The sequence below is a fragment of the Aethalodelphis obliquidens genome, unplaced genomic scaffold (assembly GCF_003676395.1).
Source record: "Aethalodelphis obliquidens isolate GAN/ISIS:26980383/991018 unplaced genomic scaffold, ASM367639v1 scaffold3, whole genome shotgun sequence".
NCBI lineage: Eukaryota > Metazoa > Chordata > Mammalia > Artiodactyla > Delphinidae > Aethalodelphis > Aethalodelphis obliquidens.
In genome coordinates this window covers 33,962,259-33,976,715 of record NW_020837947.1, presented here as the reverse complement: position 1 = coordinate 33,976,715, position 14,457 = coordinate 33,962,259, and the positions used below count along the sequence as shown (strand labels likewise).

At 35.2% G+C, this 14,457-nt stretch overlaps 1 protein-coding gene across 1 annotated transcript in view; it reads right to left on the bottom strand.

The window, feature by feature from the left end:
- Positions 1–14,457, bottom strand: part of THEMIS (thymocyte selection associated) — a 162,139-nt gene that overhangs the window by 125,775 nt on the left and 21,907 nt on the right. Inside the window, exon 2 of the mRNA XM_027086832.1 lies at positions 1,690–1,848. Within this exon, the coding sequence (XP_026942633.1) occupies positions 1,690–1,848 (159 nt within the window). The remainder of the gene's footprint in view (positions 1–1,689; positions 1,849–14,457) is intronic.

Here is a 14,457-nt window from a genome sequence, read left to right as displayed (position 1 = left end):
CTCAAAAGACAAAGTATGTCTTCTGACCACAATAAAATAAAATTAGAAACCATTACCCCCCAAGAAATGGAAAATTCACAAATAAGGAAGGATGGTTTAAAAACATATTGGATTCTTTGAGTTTAAAATCTAACTGGGAGTCTATTGCTATATAGGATGGGGTAATGAGGAGTAATTAGAATTAAACAAGGAATAAGATTTCAGTTGAAAGGGAAAAAATATTGGAGCACTTGGAATAATCCTCTCCTCATACAGTTAAATTATTTTAATTTTCCAAACCTCAGTTCAAGAATAACATTCTCTGAAAAGCTTCCCCTGACTCCACCAATGATGATAACAAGGTTAATAATGGTAATATAAGCTGACACTTTTTTATAGCCCTTGTTATATGACAAGTATCACTCTAACCAATATAAATATATTTCAATATTTAATCCTCCCAACAACACTAAGAGATAGTATTATTATTCCCATTTTACATGAGAAGAGGGTAAATAATTTGGCAAGGTTACCTAACTAAGAAGTGACAGAGTTGGGATTCAAATATAATGATTCCAAAATCCATGTTCTGAAGCATAACCAACTGGAGTTAGATCCATCTTATCAAGACTCTCACAGAACCCATACATACTTCAGTTATACCATAAACTATATTACGTTGTAACAGCTTACTAGATTGTCCTCTTTCACTAATCATTCATTGATAAACAATTATTCAACCAACAGGAAATTATTGAGCATGTTCCCTGTGCCAGAAAATGTGCTTGTTCATAGAAATAAAGCCACATATGTCATATTTCATCTGTCAAAGAGTTTTAGTCTCAAGCAGAGTTCAGCAAACTATAGTTCACAGGCCAAATTCTGTTGGCCGCCTGTTTTTGTAAATAAATTTTTATTGAACCACAACTGTGCTCATTGATTTATGTAGTGCTCACTGGTTTATACCAGTTGGTTTATATTGGTTTATCTGTAGCTTCTTTCATGTTACAACATCAGAGTGGAGTAGTTGTTATGGAGACCATTTGGCAGGCAAAGTCTAAAATATTTACTATCTGGTACTTTACAGAAAAAGTCTGCCAACCCTGGTCTAAAGAATAAGACAAATAAGAAAATCATTAATTACTACCCAATAAGGTGCATGCTATGGTGCCCAAGATACTACGGGAACATAGAAATATCTAGATTAGATTATAGAGTCAGCAAAAGTTTTCTAGGAGACCTGATATCTGACCTAATTTTTGAAGGTTAACTAGTTAAAGAAGAGCAGCCAAACTTGTCAGTAAGGCCAGACAGTGAAGTTTAGCAGTGATCCAGGGAGCTAGGAATAAAGAGGGTAAATATGTTTAGGAAATATTAATTATTTTTACATAACTTATGAAAATATATCTTTAATTTCTTCATTCCCACTATCTGGCACAACTAATGGTGCACATAGTTAAACTCACTAAATATTTGTTATCAGAAAATATTAAGTCCTAAGTAAACAATGTTTACTGAAAAGGGGAGAATATATTTGCCTTCTATTAGTCCCTAAAATCACTAAACTATAAGAATCCCGATATTTTCACCCACTGCCTTAGAGTAAAAAAAAAAAAAACTACCACTTTTTCATTGTTTTCAGTTGTAGAGATGTATATAACATTCAAGAATACAGTTTTACAAATGAGAAATGGTTGCAAAATACTGTACCTGGAAAATTCATAGGCAGTTCAAATGGTTGTGGAGCCTCACAACCTTCAATGTGCTCACAAATTTCAGCTATGATCTTCTTAATTTTGAGGCCAGTAATTTTAATCACTTCTCCTGTTGACAAACAGCATTCATTTCCAAACATTTCATAAATAGAACCTGAAAAAAGAAAAGAAAAACAGCTTTTAAAAAAAGAATTCAATAATGAAGAACAAATTAGGAGTCAAAAGTCTCATACGAAGTGTTTTTATTCAGTTCCTCTCAGATACCTGCTAAACAGGAATTTAATCAAGCTTGGCAAAATATACAGCGTGTACCAGGAAAAATATTAGATTTTCACTTCATCCACTGGGCAAAGTGTAAACAATCTTATTTTTGTTATTATTGTAAATTGAATTTATGGTCCTCAGCACCTTTAGCTCATATTTCCAAGGTCAAGCTACAACCATGTCTTCCCCTGCTGGGATTTATGATCTTTTTTTGGCTAGGTCATAGAATTAAACTCACATGAGTCAACAGTGATCTGAGTAAGTACTGCAAACAAGGTTGTAATACAATCTAACATCCAAAGACAGAGCATTTGTACACCAGGGCTTCATATTAAGAGCACCATATCTATTTATAAGACCTAGTTCTCTTCATCATCATGAATATAACATTTTGTCCATTTTATCTCTTGTTTTTGACAAGCTGGAAACAACTCTCAACATCTTTATGGCAATAGGGGGCAGACAAACCCAGATAAACTGAAAAGCTTCATTTTAGTTCAGGATTTCAGTCTCCTTCCTAAAAAACCTTTTATCATAGATGTCAAAGCTAAATTTTTCATCCATTTATTTCCCTTTTATATCTCCTGATGGAGGAACACTGAGCAGTGAAATAACCGAAAGATTAGCAACAGGAAAGAGGAGAAGCAAAAGTTCTGGGTAATCTAGCCCCAGTAAAAAGGAAACAACCCCCAAACTACATCTCTGGGATATTATCACTTTACAATAAAGCAGTAAACTAGAGGCTGATGTAAATAAACATCGCAGAACTGTGGGGTTTGAAACATATCAATTTTTCCTTGCTTCCAATATGATTTGTACCCTCTTTACCACACTAAAATATAAATAATATGAGCACAAGATTTTAGGTTTGTTGGTTGGTTTTCTGAATTCTTCTGTTGAAACACCTCTTCACAGAATCATGCCTGATATGTAGCAAGTACCTGAAATATTTTTATAGCATTAATGGTTATCATAAAAGTTATTAAGCCCAGCATTCAATTTAGCTTTAAACAACTCTGTGGTTTTATCAGAGTCTCTACAGAGAGCAGGGGGCACACGCAAATTAAAACAATTTAAGGAGATTTTAATAAAGGGACAATTTACACACAGGCACAGACAGTTCTAGGCAACACAAGAACATAAATGTCCTGATCTCACTCTTTTTCCTCCATTGGATCATCTGCCGGGGCACCCCATTGCCCCAATTCAGCCAGAAGCCAAAGGACAATGGAGCTGCTGACTCAACAGAAGTCAGCCTCCCAGGCAGAGTGGAAATGAAAATTAGCACACCAACCTTACTGTCTATTATTTAATGAGGATCATTTTTGCAGACATGCTAGTATATGAGCTCCTTGTATACTTCTAAACTCCCTCCTTTTCTCATACTATTGCCTTAACTACACATGCGTTCATACTTTTTATTAACTCCAATACATTGTGTTGTCAGCCATCTCAAATCCCTCATGGAAAAAACTGGTATATTAAAAAATAATAATAAATCCACAGTGACATTTTCTTCCAGCGAACTCAGAATAATTATTTTCTATGATCCTCATTCGGAAATTAATCACATAGTAACATTTTACTTCTACAGTATTATCTCATCCTGTACTTAACCTTTTATGACTTTAGTTTCTGTTACTCCCAATTCAATTTTAAGCTTCATGAAAAAAAATATTGCGTTATATTATTGCATACCTACCAACACATCAACCTCCCTTCCTCATTCATTCAGCAAACTTTAATGAATACCTACTATGTGTCAGACATTGCAATTGGCAGTAGTACAAAATGCATATGCCTTCCCCAAAGAAGCACTGTTTTGAAGGGAACAGACAAGTAAGCAGACAATTGAAGCAGATTATGAGAAAGTTATAACATAGAAAATACAGGGCATTGTGGGAGTAAATTGGAGGCATTTAATTAAGCAATTATATGGGAAAGAGATTAGGGAAAGATTTGTGGAGGAGATGACAGCCGAGCTGAGTTTTAAAGGAAGCATCACAAAATGTTAGGACAGGCAGAGGATATAGTATTTGAAAAGGCAGTGAGATGTGAAAGAGTCTGATACATTCTGGAAACTTCACATAATTTGTTATGTCTCAAATATAAAGTAAGAAATGGGAACTGGTAAGAAAGGAGACTGGAGAAATAGAGGGAATTCAGATCGTGCAGTGTCTTTATAAAATTACCAATAAACAAAAAAGCCAATCAAAGTCTGAAGCAACCTCAGAGTCAGAGAATTTACATTTTCAGTTATCAATGTCCAGGAACTAATGCCAATTTAATGAGAGGTCATATGTTTCTAGGCGCTTGCTATCCAAAGTGTGTCCTGCTGCATCACCTGGGAGCTTGTTAGGATCTCAGCCAGACCCTAGACCTGCTGAATCAGAACCTGCATTTTTAACAAGACCCCCAGATGATTCATAAGTACATTAAGGTTTGGAAAGCACTGGTCTAGACAACAAATGTATAACTGAAATAACCTCTGTTCTGAGATTGTTGCAAAACTTACCAAGAGACAGAAGGACATGTCAGGTAGAGGATGCACTCAGCGTCATTGAGATGGAGGATGTTGTAAGTAAGGACAGGGAAAGGGAAGGATTTTAAACAGCAAAGTGACATGGTAAGATTTTTCTGTGTCACACGAAATAGAACGTAATTGGACCTATCCTGTTTCAGCAGAAGTCTGTTTGGCTTAATTTCAACGCAACAAATGTCTAATTGCAGATGTAATGTATAGCAAACTGACTCACTTGGAATGCCATCTTTCTTTCAAAGGTTCCATTGGAATTCAAAAGTAAAAGATGAGTTTATGTGAGATTACATATCAGTTCACAGGGGATAGAAGCCAGAGAATTCTAAGAGACAATTCTGTGAGTTTTAGTCACCACACAAAAGGCTTTTGACACCTCAGGTCTCTTTCTAATCATCCCTCTCGCTTTGAAAAAAGAAAACCACTTTTTTCAGTCATGTAAGGAAAAGAGCCTCATGGAAATGTTAATCTTTAACATTTATCTTTAATTCTTTGTGACTTCCAATTTTCTCTAAGCAAGAAAGCTATTAATTCATTTTAATAAAGAGAGAGGTCAGTGACACCCAACTCTAGAAAGTTATGTCCCTGATAGGTGACAAGAACATACAGCAAATCTCAAACCCCTGAAACTTGAAGAGTTCTTGTACGTCGTTATCATCATTATAGTGTCTCTTAAAATACATTTTTTTCAGTGAAAATATAAAATGGTTAATTTAAAAAACAGCCAACTTTCATAATCTCAGAACAAGCACATATAATATGCCTAATTGCCTTTTAAAAATTTGCTGAGATGTGTCTGAACTATGTGTTTGTGTAAATATAGATATAAAAATAGTTTTCATTTCATTTTTAACCACAAGACATGCATTTTGAATATGCAAATCTAGAATCTATTAAATCTTTACAGACTGATTCTTTCCAAGTCAGAGCATATGTGTTCAGGATGAGGCCAAACATCAGAGAAAGCTGAACAAAGCAGCCTGTTTTCAGTGATCAAACATTGCCCCTGAAGGCTGTAATGAAAGTCATGTGCCTCTGAAATCACCTTTTCTGAAATGCTACTTTGCTCAATAAAAATGACAGATTAATATCCTTTTATGAGCCCATCCCTTATTTGACAATCCATATAAGCAATGCTGTGATCACATGGAAGAAACCAAAACAACTGGCTCCATAGATTTTCTTCCTTTTCCTCTACAAAGTTGAAAATGTGTGGCAGTCGGGGAAGAAGAAACTTACATTGTTTAGAGGCTTTTTTCCCTTTACTCAACATATACTCATTTCCTCCATTCCCCACCCCACCATCTCCCACCCCACCATCTCCCACCCCACCATCTCCCACCCCCACCATCTCCCATCCCCACCATACCAGCCACTCATCCCATCATCAGCCTGTCAAAGTTCAACCAATCATAAAGATTCAGCTCATATTCATTTTTTTTAACATCTTTATTGGGGTATAATTGCTTTACAATGGTGTGTTAGTTTCTGCTTTATAGCAAAGTGAGTCAGTTATACATACACATATGTTCCCATATCTCTTCCCTCTTGCATCTCCCTCCCTCCCACCCTCCCTATCCCACCCTGCCAGACGGTCACAAAGCACCGAGCTCATTGTCTTCTTGAAAGCCTTCCTTTATTCCCACCTAAGTAAGAATTAATTCTTTCCTCTGTGCTCCAATAGTACTTTGCATGTATCTCCATTATGGCCCCTATGTGATCATTATCACAGCCTGCTGTTAGGGTATTATTTTCTGACCACTGATATTATGTATACTTTAGAATTTATTATGATATTCTAAAGAAGAGACATCATCTTAACTATATTTATACCCCTCCTCACATACACACAGCTAATTGCACAGTTTTGTCAATTAGTGGATCCTTAGTGAATGTTAGATTATAACATAGCTTTACTGTAAAATGACAATAAATTATTGTGAATATAGTAGAAGTCCTTCTCCATTAACAGTTTAAAGCATAGTCAACCCAAGGCTTTGGCATGGGTTATATCTTCATTTGGTATAACTAATAACTAATGTACAAGCATATGTGAGATTAGCTGGTCACCTTGTGAATTCCCTAGACAAGGAATATTAAGGGCAGGTAATTCTATAATATGAATCTCTGCTTGTTAAATTTGCCATTTTTCGTTATGTTTACCATTTTTATATTGCTGGACTTGAGGATGAGGCTCATAAAATGATCTATGTTTGGAGGAGTTAGGAATTTACTCTGTAAAGTAGGATTGATATTGTATGACAGTGTCTATAGACTGGGCTTGCTGGTAGAGATTTATCCTTGCTCCTCATAAACAATTGTGATTATTCTTTATTATTATTACATGGCCAGTATTCCATAAAGAGACTATCTCCATCTCCTGTAAGGCAAAGTCATTCCCATGCACTACATGAAGAATAGATCTAAAAATAGATGAACATGATATTTGAATATAGTTTGCACATAAATAAGCATAAAACAGCAAGCTTGCAGCTTTACTAGGGATGGATTCTACCAGTTAGATACTGGGTATACCACTGAGAGGTATATCTGAATATTGATCGAAAATGATCTTTCAAGGTCATAGAGACTCTCTTCACTTCTGCCAAAATATCAATATAAAGAGGGCAAAACAGTGGCACCAAGTATTAAGGAAAATGATGGCCAACACCAAGTAGAGCTAAGGTATAATCTCTCTTACTTCTAAGAATATGGGGGTTTTTTAATGTGAATTTAGGGTTTAAGTGTTATCCTGGAAATCAAGTTTAGAGACAGAAATATGCTAGAAACTATAGTGAATATTGGTGAGTCTTATAAAATTTGAAAATGGGGAAGCAATGAAAACCACAATGGGTGGAAAAGGGTGGAGCCTGAGAGTCAATAAAGCAGGTTAAAATCATAGTGAGCCCAGAAAACAGAAAATGTCCAACTTTTCAACTACTCTGAGTGAAATGTGAGGCATTTAGATGATTAAGTTTTAGTGGTTGAGGAAGAAAGATTAACAGTTTCCTTCACCAGCTAAAAATCTGATGTTTGTTTAATGGTGGAATCAATTTAATAGATTAAATAAAACTGTACTTAGAGGGTTTGTAAGTTGGTGTTACAATAGAAGTCATCATCACAGCTCTTTGTGTCAACAAGTGTCAGGCCAAATGGATTTGAGATGTATGAAATGGATATCCCTCCTACATATCTATGAAACATTTCCTTATGATGATGGAACAAATCAGTGATTCTGCATCTCCGGACATTATTATTGGCCAAATACTCCCCACGTTTTACCCAGATTTTAATTCTCAAAATTGCATCGTAAGTAATGTTATAATTTCTTATATGAACAATGTTGCATTGGGAGTTGGTTTATTGTTTTAGGAATGACTTGATTTCAAGTACATTTTTTATACTTAAGTATAAATACTTGCCTATGTTTTATATCCTAAATGTTAAATAAAGCTATCATAGACCTCTATAGCCATTTAAAATCATAAAATCAATGCACTGATTGAATTGTTTATACATGGGCTCCAATGAACTATAATGTGTTTATCCAATGCATACAAAATGAAGCTTCACTACATTACAAATTTTCCCTAAGTTCATTAGTATTGAATACTTCATTAACTATTCTGCTTATGAAATATGAATTTTGAAGTTATTTTATGTTCATTGATTTAAATAATTTTAAAGATGCTTGAATTTTGTATGTCTATTTCTAATTTTATTTTTATAATAATTCATTTGTATTGCATTTTATTAAAGTACCAGTCCATAATGGATTGGGAAAAGAAAATAAATTGCACCTTCACTACAGATAGTTTGAGAAGCACTTCTCTAAATGGTTAAGTACAAATATGACCACAGTCAGTCAGTGCAGGGAAACAGGATGTAGCCTCAGGGAGTTAGAGAGTTAGAGTAAAATTTGAACATACTGGAAAAAGGAAAGTTATAGCCTAATACACAAAATCTTAGTATTATTAACTCATCTATCTCAATGTCACCAGCAGCCTGAGTGCCCTGACTAAAAGACACAGGAAGTTTAATCAACTTGACAGTAACAGTCCTAATTGCAAATTACTACATTGGCATTCTGATTTGTACATTTTACTCTTCTGAGTTGTATGAGGCAGTGCTTGAACCTAATTGACCCCGGACACTTTGAACTGTTGGATCTACACAGTAAGAACCAAAGCCAGGAGCAGGTGAAATCCCCTAAGAGATGAATTTTGTAAGTTCTATCTAACTAACTTGCCAGGTATTCTCCATGAAAGAGATGGCAAATATCTATACTATATTCTACCATTCTCCCTTCCCATCAGTAATCATCCATGGCACATTTCCAGCTGAATCCAGATGAGGCTGAATAATCCTCCTCAACATAAAGTTCCTGGTGACTATCCATCAATTGAAGATGGCAAGCCAGGCATAAATTATTCCAGCCCAGTCCTGTACTATGACTTTTCTTGCTTTCTTTAAGCCCCCTTGGGTGATATTTATTTTTAAAGATTTTAATCTTCAGATTGGGCTAATTTACCCTCAAAGGCTTAGTAAAAGACATCTGGCAGAAGAATACAGGGTCCCTCAATCCATCATTTTTTTCCAGACAGCTGTCAGAATTGAGGCATAAAACATCTAACTTGATAATAATCACAACTTTATATAGCCCAATGGCAGCTGTAGGATTAGTTTCAATTTCATTTTATATTTCTAAGCCAAGTGCCATTAATTCTAATGATCTCTTGAATCACTGGTCTTAGTATCAGGAGCTTAAATACCATCACATCCTACTAACATATTAAAATGACTGAGTGTCTATACAATGTCTCTACCAACTGGTTGTCCAAACTATATCTGAACACTTTCACTGATGGAATTCCAATTATTTTAAGGTGATCCACTCTACTTTTGAGCAATTCTGTTAAAAAGCTCTACATTTTAAGTGTAATATGTGTTCTTATGGGATATACACACAATTAGAACAATTTTTACCCTTAGAATCATACAGAAAACAACTATTTAATTCTTATACATAGCAGCCTTAAAATGTGTGAAGATAGCCATCACCAGTTGTTCCTTATAACAAATCAATGTGTCAAACGACTGAAATATGTTCAGGGCCACTGCTTACAGCATAGGTTGCCCATTATAAAACTACCTGAAGCACAAGTTATAAGGATGTCAGTGGCATTTTGGAGTTGTGTGACAAGGTATCATGCCCCTCAAAAACACACATGCCCTTGACTGTTCCAGAAGAGGTTTGATAGTGCCTGTTGGGTATGTTCTAAGGTGGCTGCTTCAGCTCCTACCATCATGTTTGAAATTCAGCCAGTGAGAAAGAGAGATAAAGAGAAGGAAACATTCCTTTTGTTTCAGTGGCATGCAATAGAAATTTCACATGTCAAATACTACGATCACAACCCATCGGCCAAAACTTAATCAAGTGGCCACTTTAAGCTTCAAGAGAGCTGTGCAGCATCGTTAGCCAGGCAGCTGCATTCACAGCTGAAAGCTTTATTACCACAGAAGATGGAGAGAACAAATATAGTTAGAGGGGCAGCTAACAGTCTCTGATCCAAAAGGTGAGGGAAAGGTATGTATATTTCAGGATTTAAATTGGGTTGCATGTGCCTATAAAACTTACATTGTCTTATGAAGAAAAAAATGCATATTTTTATTTGAAACACCAAAGACAGGAGGTCTGTTGCTGAGGTTGAGACTGCAGGATGAAATTTCAGGGTTGAACTTTATCTCCCTTAAGAGATACAACTGTTAAACACACACACACACACACACACACACACACACACACACACACACACACACACACTTCTTCTCTCCATTCATTCCTAGGCATTTAATTAGGTAAAAATCACAGATAAGAATGCCTTCTCTAGAGTCAGTTTCAAAACCAGGATCTACATTTGATAAATGTGTGACTTCAGGCAATATCTTCTTCTATAAAATGGGGATAGTGCCTCAATTTCTTTATCTTTAAAATGAGGTGGTAATTTTACCTCTGATAGTTGCTTTGAGGATCAAAGTAGATAATCAATTATTAAGTGCATAGCCCAGAATGTGGCATCTATTTAGGGTTCAGTAAGTATTAGCCATTATTGGTGTCATTATTATTATTTCATATGATGTTGTTTAAGACCGAATAATTCAGTATAATGTTATACTATTGTAAACTGGTGTGATTTTCTTGGTTAAGATGAAAATAAAGGTCTTCTTATGGATAGGGATGGGGTTTTCCCTGAATAAAAAAATTGTTATTTTCTTTGTCATCCTAAGAAAGAGAAAATTACAGAAGTGAAAATAGAAACTTGAGAGATGGACTTGGGCTGGGAATAAAGATATATCAAAGGTCAATTTTTTCCCACCTTGTACCAACGAACCTTGGTATGCCACAAATGGGTTACAAGTATGCCAACATGTTGAAATCCGTCTTCCTTGAGGTGACCAACTAAGGTAGGTCTGGGATGACTAGTGGCTTTGGCTGGTGGCTCCGGCTGCAAGTTACCTTGTCTATTTACCCCACCCAAACAAATACAGTTGACCCTTGAACATCGCTGGGGTTTGGGGTGCCTACCTTCCAGGTAGTTGAAAACCTGCCTATACTGTACAGTCAGCCCTCTGTATCTGTGGTTCCTCATTAATATAATCAACAAATTAATTGAATACATGCTATGTGCCAAGTGAAAAAACTATGGTAAGTACTACTGATATAATGGTGACCAAATGATATGTAGTCTTAACCTTCACGAAATATTTAATACACTGAAATAAAAGGCATTAATCAAACAATCATACAAATATATGATTACAGAATGATAATTACTATGAAAGAAAACTGCATGTACTAGGAGAAAGGGCCTGGGTTTGGGTTCCATGAATAGTACATCTGTATTATATTTATTTATAAAACCATTCAACAAGTATTTATTGAGTGCTAGGCGTACTAATCTCAAGTTTATAGTAAAGTCTTATTAAAAGGCTTCAACCGGGACTTCTGTTTCTGGAAAGATGAAGTAGACATACATTTTCCTTACCTCATGTATTCCAGACTTGAAGCTGAAGATACTAGCAACCTAGAAATGCCAATGGGTACAGACAAAAAAAAATCTCCAATAAATTCTGTTCTCTCTAGCCAAAAATGCAGGAAAGGAACAGCCTAGTAAAACAGAAAACTTTTTGACAATCATCACTCTACTCAAGCCAAATACCACAGAAAAATGTTTGGTTCCACAACCACCTACACCAGGAAAGGCTGAGTAGAGTCATTAGAATCTCACCCACAATGAGTATAATAAGACACGCACCCACCCTTTGCTGAGGTGGTGTCAGAAAAGGCAGAGTTCAGAGATGCGACTTGTATCTTTGTGAGACAGTAATAAACTCCCATTTTCTGTCAGGGAAACCAAGTGAGGAGCCTGGACTTCCAACCCTACCGAGCAGTACTGAGGCACACTTTCTCCTCCCCTTGGGGTGATGTCAGAGGATGTCCAGTGAAAAATTAGGACTTTTACCACTAGCCAATGTAATAAGGCACCACCCCATCACAAGGTGTAACTGGAGGCCATGTGTGCAAGAGTAATAAGCACTATTATCCCTCCTATCAAGGGTGGTATCAGCGAAAACCTAGTGAGGAGACAGTACTCCCACTCTGACCAGCAGTAAGAAGGACCCCTTCCTTTTTTAGTGTCAACAGAGGCTGAAAGGGGAAACTGGGCTTCTAACCCCATTATTATGGCAATAATGAGGCCATACACCTCACCCCCTGTTGGAGAAACAAAAAACAGAAACCAAACAGAAAACTAAATATATAATAGACTTAAGCCTTGACATATTAATAGTTACATTAAATGTAAATGATCTAAATACATCAATAAAAAGAGATTGATAGAGTGGATTAAAAAAAACATGACCCAAATATATGCTATCTACAGAAGACTCCTTTCAAATATAACAATATAGGCAGGTTGAAAGAAAATGGATGGAAAGAGATATATCACACAAAAATTTATCAAAGGAAAGCAGGAGTAGCTATATTAACATCAGATACAGTAAACTTCGGAGTGAAGAAAATTACTAGGGTCAGAGATAGATATTACATAATGATAAAAGGGTCAGTCTACCAAGAAAATACAGCAATCTTAAATATGTATATATCAAACAACAGAGCTGCAAAATATGCCAACTAAAACTGATATAACTGAAAGGAGAAATAGATAAATCCACAATTATAGCTGGAGACTGCAACATCCATCTCTCGACAACTGATAAAATATTAGATAGATTATCAGTAAGGATACAGAAGAACAAGGACACCTTCAAACAACAGAATCGAATCTACCTTTACAGAACACTATACCTAACACAGCAAATACACATTGTTTTCAAGTGCCCATCAGAACATATACTGAGATATCCTGTGCCATAAAACAAGTCTCAACAAACTTAACGAACTGAATCATAGTATTCTTTGACCACAATGAATTAAACTAAAAATAAATAACAGAAAGATAATAAAAAATTCTCCAAACACTTGAAAACTAAATACCATACCTCCAAATAATCTGTGGACCAAATGAAAATTGCAACATCTCAAACCACAAATTTTCATAAGGATAAGGAAGTATTGAGGAGAAAATATATATTACTAAATGCTCATATTAAAAAAGAGCAAAATCTCAAATATTCTAAGCCTCTTCCTCAAGAACTTGGAAAGAAAAACATAAAAAAAGAGAAAATCAATGAAGCAAAAGATGATTCCTTGAAAAGATCAATAAAGTTGACAAACCGTTAGCAATTCTGAAAAAGAGAGAAGGTACAAATTACAAATAAGAGGACTAAAACAGAGAATATGACTACAGACCCTCCAGACGTCAAAAAGGAAAAAAGAGAATCCTACAAACAACTTAGCCTACAATTCAACAATTGAGGTGAAACAAACCAGTTCCTCAAAAAACCACAATATACCACAACTCACCTAAAATAAAATGAATAATTGGTTCAGTCCTATAACTATTAAGAGAATTGATTCATAGTTACAAAGTCCTAAAAAAAAAATCTCCAGCCCCTGGTTGTTTCACTAAAGAATTCTATAAAACTTATCAGGAAGTATTTTCACCAGTTCTACACAATCTCTTCCAGAAAGCAGAAGAGAGAATATGTACTAATTTATCTTATGAATCTAATACTACCATTATACCAAAACCAGACAGACATCACAAAAAAGAAAACTGCAGACCAATATCCCTCGTCAATACAAACAAAAAAACATCCTTCAAAAAATTTTAGCTAATAGAATCCAGCAACATATAAAAAATTATATATCATAACCAAGTGTGGTTAATCCCAAAGATTCAAGGTTGGCTCAATATTCAAAAAGCAATCAGTGTAATCCTCTATATTAATAGGCTAAAGAAGAAAAAGCATATGACCAAATAAATTGATGTAGAAACAGCATTTGACAAAGTTAAACACACATTCAAAATAATAAAAAGAACTCTCTGTAAAAGCCAGTGTGAAAATGATGAAAAGACAACCTACAGATTAGGAGAAAATATTTGCAAACCATGTATCTGATAGAGAATTTATATCTAGAATTTACAGAGAATTCTCAAAATCAAATAGTAAAAAAATCAATCCAATTAGAAAATGGGCAAAAGACATGAACAATCATGTCACTGAGGAAGATATACAGATGGCAAATGAGCACATTGTTAGCCATTACTGAGTGCAAATTAAAACCACAATGAGAATCACTACATACCTATCAAAATGGCTAAAAAACAGTGACAACAACAAATGCTGGCAGGGGTGCAGAGAAACTGAATTACCTGTACATCATTGAGGAGACTGTAAAATGGTAGAGCCACACAGAAACAGTTTGGCAGTCTCCTAAAAAAAAATAGCAACATGCAAAAAAAAAAAAAAAAAAAAAAAAAAAAAAAAAAAAAAAAA